Consider the following 9,870-nt stretch of genomic DNA (forward strand, 5'->3'; position numbering starts at 1 on the left):
AGATTTGCCTTTCTAGCGGCGCGCGCCAAAAGCTCCATCATTAAGATTTTCCATGCATTAATTAATACCACCGCCCCCATTGACGTCTCCCTTCTACTATACACTATTTTCATCAGCCGCGCCACAGCACGACCCCAAAAAAGCTTCCCTATGAATTTAGTGACAAGAGATTAACCCATTTTATTCTGATATCTTGGTACCAGACAGACAGACAGACACACAGGCTGACAGACGAGGACCGATTTCCATCATTAACGTAATCGTCTTTTCGGCCACTCACGGCAGAGGCCCGAAAAACACAATTACTCCAAGTGTGTGTGCAGAGTGAAGAGCCACTTCTCCATTGGTCTATATCAAAGCCACACACACACAAACATACACCAGGAACAACAAACTTTCTCCACAAGGACCCTCATACTAATCCTCATCCTCTCCCTTCCATCTATCCCTCTCACCCCCGCCCTCCTCCGTCTCTCTCTCCCTTTCCTCAGTTACCACTTAAGCCTCAAGAGCCACGACTGAATCCCTTGACTGCGCAAATTCACTTCAACGGCCCCGAAGTTAATTACGAAAATCCATTAACGTTTGATAAAGTGAACCGCCCCTCGCCTGACCTTTTCCGCAGGTACACAGCCCAGCGACGCCGACAGGTAGTGAGAAATAAAACTGGTAATTACTCGTAGTTCAGCGAAAATATATTTATTGGTCGCTAGGGAGTTACTGTGACGAGAAGGAAGGAGATGAAAAGAGTAAGCTATGAGAAGGAAAGAATATAGGAAAAGAGATGTAATGGAGAAGGAAGTGGGAACGTGAAAGATGGAGGAAAAGACCAGAATGCATGAGTGAGGAGGCAGGAAGGAAGAGAGGGAAAAAATGGTGACAAAAATCAAAAAGGAAAAAAAGTTAAATGAAGGTGAAATGAAGTTAAAATACACAGATGAAGGAACAGGTATAAAAAAAAAGACGAGAAGGAATGCAAAAAAGAAGAAAAATACCATAAAACAAAAGAACATGAAATAAAAAAAAAACAAGGACGGAGTTGAAGAGAAATTGCTGTTGTGATGAGTAAAGAAAGGGGTGGTAAGAATAAGGGAAAACAGGTATGATGAAAAAGGAAGTGGGAAAGGTAAATGGCTGAACGATGGAGGAAAATACAGAAATAGGGTGACAAAGGATAAGAAAGGGAGGATGAAAGGGAAAGAAAAAAAAAGTTAAAATACACAGAAGGGAAGAGCACGGCGGATGAAAAAAAAAGAAGACGAGAACGAACGAAAAAAAAAATGAAAAATGAAATAAGAAAAAAAAAAACAAGGACGAGGATGTAAAGAAAATTGAATAAGGACGATATATTTGGAGAGAGGAAAGATGAGGAAAACAAGAAAGCAGCGAGGAGAGCAAATAATTGGAAGGGAGATATACAAAACGGGTAAGAGAAAGGTAGAAAGATGAAGGATGAAGAAAACAAGAAAATAATGAACACGGCGAGAAAAGAAAAAAAAATAGGGAAAACACGATCGATGATACTGAGGGAAAAGTTAGGATGGACAATGTTGATAAGAGAGGGGTTGATACGGAAAGGAGAGATATATAGATTGATAGATAGATACATAGATAGATACATATATACATAGAGAGAGAGAGAGAGAGAGAGAGAGAGAGAGAGAGAGAGAGAGAGAGAGAGAGAGAGAGAGAGAGAGAGAGAGAGAGAGAGAGAGAGAGAGAGAGAGAGAGAGAGAGAGAGAGAGAGAGAGAGAGAGAGAGAGAGAGAGAGAGAAATAGGGAGGAAAAGATACTATTTGACGAGAGGAAGAGGGATGAAAGATACGACATAAATTATGAAGGAGGAGGAAAAATAGAGGAAAGGGAAACGAGGAAAAGAGAGGGCATTTTAGGAAGGAAGAGACGAAGAAAAAACGAGAGAATGAAGAAGAAAGAAAAAAAAGATAAGAGAACAGTCGGGAAAATATATGAGAAGAAAGAAAACGGGGTGAAAAAGGAAGAGGAAGAGGAGGAGATAATAAAAGGGAGGAAAGGGGCGGAAGCTAACGAAGCCCAAATTATATAGGTGAAGCCTCGCGGATCAGGGCAGCTGCTGTATGAGACATCAAAGACACGCCAGACAACCACAGACGCACACACGCGTGCATAGACACACCAAGGGACACGACGCTGAGGCCTTGGAGAGCATGATACGTGGAGTGGTGGTGACGGTGGTGGTGATGATTAGGAACACAAAGAAACACAAAGGAAGAACAAACAACAGCAGACCTGCTGGTCCTTACGAGGCTGTTTGTGACAAGCTACACCAACTATCTAATCAAAGGTGGAAGATGAAGGCCAGCAAAGGCGAAGGCTCCTCCCCACCCCCCCATCCCTCCAGCCAAGGCTGGCAGGAAAGGAAAAAGAACCATGCAGCATGGAAAAACTGCATGGAAATTATGTAGGAAAGAGGAAAGAACTACCATTACTGCTACCACTAACCGGGCGATAAAAGCGGACAAGGACACCAGTATTCGAAAGAACTTAATGTTACAATGACAATGAGTAATATCTTAGTTGTTGGTTGGATTCAAAAACACTTGTCTAATCTATTCTTGAAGGCCGTAACTGTTGTACTATCAACGACATCACAGGGTAGAAAGTTCCAAACATTAACAACTCGATTGAAGAAGAAGTGTTTAGCTTCGTGCGACGAGAGTCTTTTACCACTTATCTTCAAATTGTGATTTCTTCTTGTTCTATTTGATCGATCAATTGTAAAGTAATCTTCCGCATTAATATCACTGAATCCTTTAAACATTTTAAACACTTCTATTAGATCGCCTCGCATTTTTCGTTTTGATAGACTGAATAAATTTACTTCTTTAAGCCTTTGTTCATATGATAAATTTCTCAACCTAGGAATCATCTTTGTTACTCTTCGTTGAACCCGTTCCAACTTTTCTGTCTTTTCTGTAATAGGGAGACTAAAACTGTACACAGTACTCTAGACGGGGTCGAACCAACGAATTATACAGTTTTAATATTACTTTTTTTCCGATTTATTATTAAAGGCTCGTCCAATGAAGCCAACCAATTTGTTTGCAGTTTTAACTACCTCTGAACAATGCTGACCGGGCTTTAAATCGCTTGATATAGTGATTCCAAGATCCTTTTCTTTACTTACTGCAGAAAGTTGTTTGCCATTCATTACGTACCGAACGCGATTGTTATTTTTTCCGATGTGCAACACTTTACATTTGTCAGCGTTAAATTTCATTTGCCATTGATTGGCCCAACGTGCAAGTCGATCTAGATCTGATTGTAAAGCTTCTTCGTCGAGTGTCACAGTTACTTTACAAGCAATTTTTGTGTCATCAGCAAATTTTGATACTTTGCAAGTGAGCCCATCATCGATATCATTAACATAAATTAAGAAGAGCATGGGGCCAAGCACTGATCCTTGAGGTACGCCGCTTCTGACGTCGAACCAGTTAGATGTAACACCGTTGAGAACTACTCTCTGTTTCCGCTCAGAGAGCCAGTCCGCAAGCCAATTGTGAATGTTACCCGAGATACCGTGCGCCAATAGTTTGCTGAGCAATCGTTGGCGGGGGTCCTTATCAAATGCCTTTTGACAATCCAGATATATGATATCTACTGATCTGCTTTCATCGAACACCTCAAAAATATAATGAAAAAAATCAAGTAAGTTAGTCAAACACGAACGTTTGCTATGGAAGACATGTTGCGAATTATTTATTAAATTATTTTCTTCGAAGAATTTCACCATATTGTCGCGAATGATAGTCTCCATTAACTTATAAACAATCGATGTCGGGCTAATTGGTCGATAGTTTCCTGGATGAGACTTGTCCCCCTCTTTGAAATTGGTGTGACATTTGCAAGTTTCCAATCCGACGGAACTTTTCCAGCTGTTAAAGATTTATTGAATATGATGGAGAGCGGTTTACAAATTTGATGTTTGATTTCTTTTAAGACCCAAGGGGTAATTTTGTCTGGACCAGGAGCTTTGCTTACTTTAATCTTTTCAATTGTGCGTAAAATGTCACTTTCTACGATGAGCACGCCACTTAACATCTTTTCGGTCCTTCTAACCTCCGAGGAGGAAGAGGAGGAGGAGGAGGAGGAGGAGGAGGAGGAGAACTAGGGCGAGGACGAGGACGGTATAATAATAACAAGATAACATATGAAGGGTTTTATAGGGAATGACAAGAGCAACAGCAACAGCAACTGAGGACAAAACGTGATACGTATATATTTGAGACCCTGAGCAAGGCCACACTCTCCACTATATCAAGCCTTCATTTCGCCCACATTAATTCATCAAAAGGTAATCAAAAACTGTCCATCTCAGGAAGTCGTCAATCTCATTCCCAAGACGACCTTACAGTATAATATCTTCCAATAAAGCAATCACTTTTTTTACAGTAAAGAAGACAGACAGACCCAAAGAAGAAAAAAAACGAACAATATCAACTACTCGACGAGACAATGTTCATACAGACAGAAGATTGAACTAAATTTATAAAAGCAATATGTATTTATCTCCAAGCCCGATGTCGATCTAATCATCCACCTGCGGCTCAAGTCTCTCAGGCTGGGAATCATTTCAGGTTATATATGGACGTTGATTTAGTTACCTGACTCTCGGACTCTCTGTTGAGTGTTAACCTTTATGTATTGAGGTGTTGTGATCGATCGCTGCCACCTTGATAGTGTGTGTGTGTGTGTGTGTGTGTGTGTGTGTGTGTGTGTGTGTGTGTGTGAGAGAGAGAGAGAGAGAGAGAGAGAGAGAGAGAGAGAGAGAGAGAGAGAGAGAGAGAGAGAGAGAGAGAGAGAGAGAGAGAGAGAGACTGAACTTCAATCTCTGGCTGTGAATGGGAATAATGAATTTCATTGTATTGTGTGAAGGTGACCGATATGGGGATTGCTAGACAAATTTGAAAATGATGTAACGTTATTGTTTGTTATTATTATTATTATTATTATTATTATTATTATTATTATTATTATTATTATTATTACTATTATCATTATTATTATTATCATTATTAGCATCATCAAATTATTATTGTTATTATCATTATTTTGAATATTTCACTTATATTATAATCGATTTAGATAATAATAACAATAATAAGAATAAAACACAGACAAGAGCAAAACAAAGACGAAGACAAAGAAGAAAAAGAAAGAGTAGGAGGAGGAAGAAAATGACTGAAAATAATAAAAATAATAATAATAATAATAATAATAATAATAATAATAATAATAATAATAATAATTATAGAAACAACATAAATACTGACAACGACGGCACCCTTATAGAAAAGATATATTTCATCTCAAAGGGTATGAGAATATTAAGCTCATACTTCCAGGAACTCTCTCCCTCTGTATATCAGTCAGTCAGTCTATCTATCTATCTATTAGCTGTCTATCGATACACACCTGAGAAAAACAGATACAACTATGCACGTCCAGGTAAAGGTGAAAGAATATCAACAAAGGAGCGGAATAAAGCATGGACGCAACATTACTTATTCACTCTGCGCGGCATTATTCATTCACTCTGACATCTGGCGGGAGTGGCAGCTACGCACCTCACTTCTGCTAGCGAGAAGTAAAATGTATTTGAAAACATCCTCGACTACCTTCTACGACTTTGTATTTACTATTGTTGATTTTAAGCTAACAAAACAAACGCCAGTCGCACCTCGGTTTACTTCATCTAACCAAAACTAACTTAAAAATAATAAATAAAAATCATCTTCCACTGCGAGCCACTGAATAGATAAGGTTAGAAAATTTTAACGTATGCCTTGATATCATTACGTTATATATCTGTTTCGTACGTGGTTGTAAATGAGAAGGGAGAGAATAGAAAATAATAGAGCAAACATTATACGATTTCCTTTTATCGCCATGAGACCGAAGCCCTGCCACTGAAAACTTCGGAGAGGTGATGTACGGGGCCCGAAGTTTGGCATCAAAGACTCGCACGCATGACCGGCGACGATTACGACCCGCCCGAAACAGTCCAACTCGTAACTCTTCATTCCTCGCCACGCCATTCACGAGGAGGAGGAGGAGGAAGAGGAGGAGACATAGGAGGAACTGGAGGAGAAGGAAGAGAAGTAGAAGGAGAAGTGGAGGCGGAGGAGTAGGAAAATTTGGAGGAAGAGGAGGAGGAGGAGGAGGAGAAAGAAGAAAAGGATGAGAAGGAAGAGGAGGAGGAGGAGGAGAAGGAGGAGGAGAAGCAAGAGGGGAGTGAGAATGATGGAGAGAATATTACTACTACTACTACTACTACTACTATTACTACTAATACTAATACCAATAATAATAATAATAATAATAATAATAATAATAATAATAATAACAATAATAACACGTGCTCAACATAGAAACGGAAATAACCAAAGTCAAGTCACGATTCCTTCTCCCTTCCATTCTTGATTTCACCCTCCCTCCTCCCTCTTTGTCCTCTCCTCCTCCGCTGAGTCCTCCTTTCCAGCTCCTACTAATCACCGACGACGCACGTGACTACCCGGAAAGACCATTAAGCGTCCAACCCATTAAATAACAGTCCAGGAGGCAAACTAATAACACTAATAACAAATAACCAAACCCATAAAAAACACCCCTTTAGATTTAACGACGAAATTAGTAAGCAAGGAGTGTTTAGTACGAAAAAATAAATAAGTAGTGTCCAAACAGGTATATTAGGAGGCCGGCGTGATAAACAGGCTGGTGGGAAGGTAATGTATAAATTGTGATTCCATTATGAAATTAAAATTCTGACCACTAATTATCTTCTCTCACAGGTAACTCTGCGGGCATTAGCGGAGGACAGAGTTTTCCTTCCCTCCTTCCTTGCATTTTCCTCCTCCTCCTCCTCCACTTTCTGTTTTCTCCACTTTATTCCTCGCCACCTTACCCCTCCTTCTCCTCCAACTCCACTTCTTCCTCGTCTTCCTCCTCCAAATCCTCTTTACTACGCTCCCACTCCTTTCCTCCCTCTTCATCATCTCCTTCATACACCTCATCCTTTTTCCTTCTATCCTCTTCGGGTTCCTATTCTTCCTCTTCCTTCTTCTATTCCTCCTCTTCCTCGAGTTCGTCCTCGTTATCCCCCCGCTCGTCTCCCATCTTCGACGCAAGTAAAGAAGAGCAAAAGTTCCGGAGGTGAAGCAAAATTGAAGGAAAACATTATAGTGGAAACTAACAGAGAAGAAAATTATAGAGATTCATTAAGGGTGAAAAATGCTTGGTGAAAATGTTTGAAGTGAAATTAGTGGGGCGTGGAATTTCCCGGAGAAGAATTTGTTGAAAAAGTTTTGTGACAGTGATCAGAAATAAAAGATGGAAGAATTGGAAATATTATTCAAGGGAAGAATAAGAAAAAGGTTCATAATAGAAGAAAAAACTACGCCACATATTTATCATAATGGTTTGTACATATTATAGCAAGTGAGAAATCGTGAATATACAATGTGAAATATAACAGAAAGAAAAAAAAAGTGAAGAAAATACGTCCAGTGCGAAGTAGGTGTGGGTCTCTTAGCTCTCAGTCAGTCAGTCAGTCAGAGAGACAGTCAGTCAGTGAATTTATGAATGAGTGGATCAGATAGTCTGGCGTGTTCTCTCTCTCTCTCTCTCTCTCTCTCTCTCTCTCTCGCTCGCTCGCTTTCGTTCTCTCACTCTCTGCCTAAGTTTGCCTCCATGATTTTCAAGTCCAGGGAAATGTGACTTTTTTTTTTTTCCCCTGCCACTTTTATTTCCCGCACTCTTTTACGTCAGCTGTACGCGGCTGCTCCACGGATGGAAATGAAGCCACTTTTTTTGGCTGCCTCCTTTCAGTCCGCGCTGCCGCTCTTCAAGAATTCACTGTTTTATTATTCAGGGAAATAGTAAAAGAAAGGAAAGAATAAAAAGAAGACAAGACAACTCCGGATTAAATCATGGAAAGAAATAGTGTTTCAAGAGTACGTTAGTGATGGAAAACAAAACGCGGCGCCCACAGTGAACGTTATCAACTGGCAGTGAACGAGCGTTTTCATAATACCCACCCCACAAAACTGTTCAAAATTGCTCAAGATCAAGGTAATTCAACGTTTACTTCTTCTTTCGTCTTCTTCTCCCGGCTCATAACACCTGCCCGCACCATCCTCCCTCCTGCGTCGATGTTGGTGCTCGGAGTGAGAGACATTGTGCGGGGCAGGGCAGGGTAAGGAAAGGCACATGTCCACCCCTCGCCCATCACTTCCTCCTCCGCTCCACTCTCCCACCTCATCGCACCTGCCCCTTCCACGTTAATTAATGTCATATAGCTGGTGCTCGGAGCAGGAAAGGCGGGACAGGGCAAGGCAGAGTATGACAAGGAGGAGCAGGGCAAGGCAGGGTAAAACATATGTCCGCTGTCTGCCCATCTTCGCTTCCCACCTCATCCCGCTAGTCACACACCTCCGACCGTGTTTTTCCCAGTGCTCGGAGCGGGAGAGGCAGGACAAAGGAGGGCAAGGCAAGGCACATATCCACGGTGTGTCTACTGTGTCTGTTTGCTTCCCGCTCTCCCACCTCATCGCTCCTGATTTTTCCATCCCAATGCGTTGATGAGGGTGCTGCTGGGGCGGAAGAAGCAAGGCAGAGCTGGACACGACACGACACGACACGACAGGACAGGGCAGAGCATAGCAAAGTGGAACGAAAAAATGTACTTCTAATGCTTCCCCCTAATGTCTGTCGTCTGCCCTGTCGTGGACTGCGTTGCTGTGTTTCGAAAAGTACAGCTCAAGTGTCTACTAGCTTGTACGACCAAACTACCAGATACGTCACTACGTTCTTCCCGTTAAGAAAAGGGCGTCTGGAACAACACTAATTACAATGAGGTGAGATGCTGCTAGGACAGGTATAAGGACCTTTAAGTGTGCTTCGGCGTTAAAGTGGCATCTCTTGGTCAGGTTCGTGTTCTCCCTATACGTCCAGTGGTGTACTTACGTAGGCCTAAGGTGCAGAAAGGACAACAGAAAGGTGATGATGGTGATGATGGTGACAAACGGTGCTCAAGAGGTGCTTAAGTTCATGCCTCACAAGGACACTGTAGGAGTACTTTGCCATGCTCAAGAGTGCTAAAAACTATAGGTGTAGAAAGAAGGTGTGTTCCACGTGATAGCCGATGTCCAGTGTGCTAAGAAAGTGTAGGAATAGAAGAAAGTGCTGTGCTACAAGAGTTACCAGGGCTCAGAAATACTTCCAGGGACCGTGGCTGGCGCGGGTCTGGCTGCGGCGAGCTGGTGAACATCGGTGACTAATATATGACAGTTTTACGTGCCTGGCGAGAACATAAATTTCAGTGGGGAGGAGTAATTATAGTGGACCGATTGAACACGCGGGATATTTATGTGTGGGACAGAGTTTGTGTGTGTGTGTGTGTGTGTGTGTGTGTGTGTGTGAGAGAGAGAGAGAGAGAGAGACTGGATGTCTGATATATACAAGCTGAGATTAACAACTCTTACACACACACACACACACACACACACACACACACACACACACACACACACACACACATAACCAAAAACACAGACGCACAAATTTAATATACCAATAAATACACAAGCAAACAAGCGCTAACAAACAAAGCAAAAATTAAACAAACACACGCAACACACACACACACACACAACACAAACATTCGACAAACCAAAATAATAATACTTTCCCCCAAACCAATGCACGCCCGACAGAGGCTGAAAAGAGAAACTCCAAAAAGGAACTGTTGGCAGGAAGAAAAAAAAACACGAAACAAATATCGACTGGAAATAATAACAACGGTGACGAAACAGTGACCGATAAGTAACAGTA

General features: G+C 41.5%; 1 protein-coding gene across 1 annotated transcript in view; it reads left to right on the forward strand.

Annotated features, from left to right (window-relative positions):
• The window catches only part of LOC127007361 (neural cell adhesion molecule 1-A-like), a 133,964-nt gene extending 124,498 nt beyond the window's left edge, over positions 1-9,466 (forward strand). The window contains exon 11 of the mRNA XM_050878241.1: positions 6,831-9,466. Within this exon, the coding sequence (XP_050734198.1) occupies positions 6,831-7,195 (365 nt within the window). The 3' untranslated portion in view covers positions 7,196-9,466. The remainder of the gene's footprint in view (positions 1-6,830) is intronic.
• Positions 9,467-9,870: the final 404 nt, after the last annotated feature.

Source organism: Eriocheir sinensis, chromosome 35 (genome assembly GCF_024679095.1).
Source record: "Eriocheir sinensis breed Jianghai 21 chromosome 35, ASM2467909v1, whole genome shotgun sequence".
NCBI lineage: Eukaryota > Metazoa > Arthropoda > Malacostraca > Decapoda > Varunidae > Eriocheir > Eriocheir sinensis.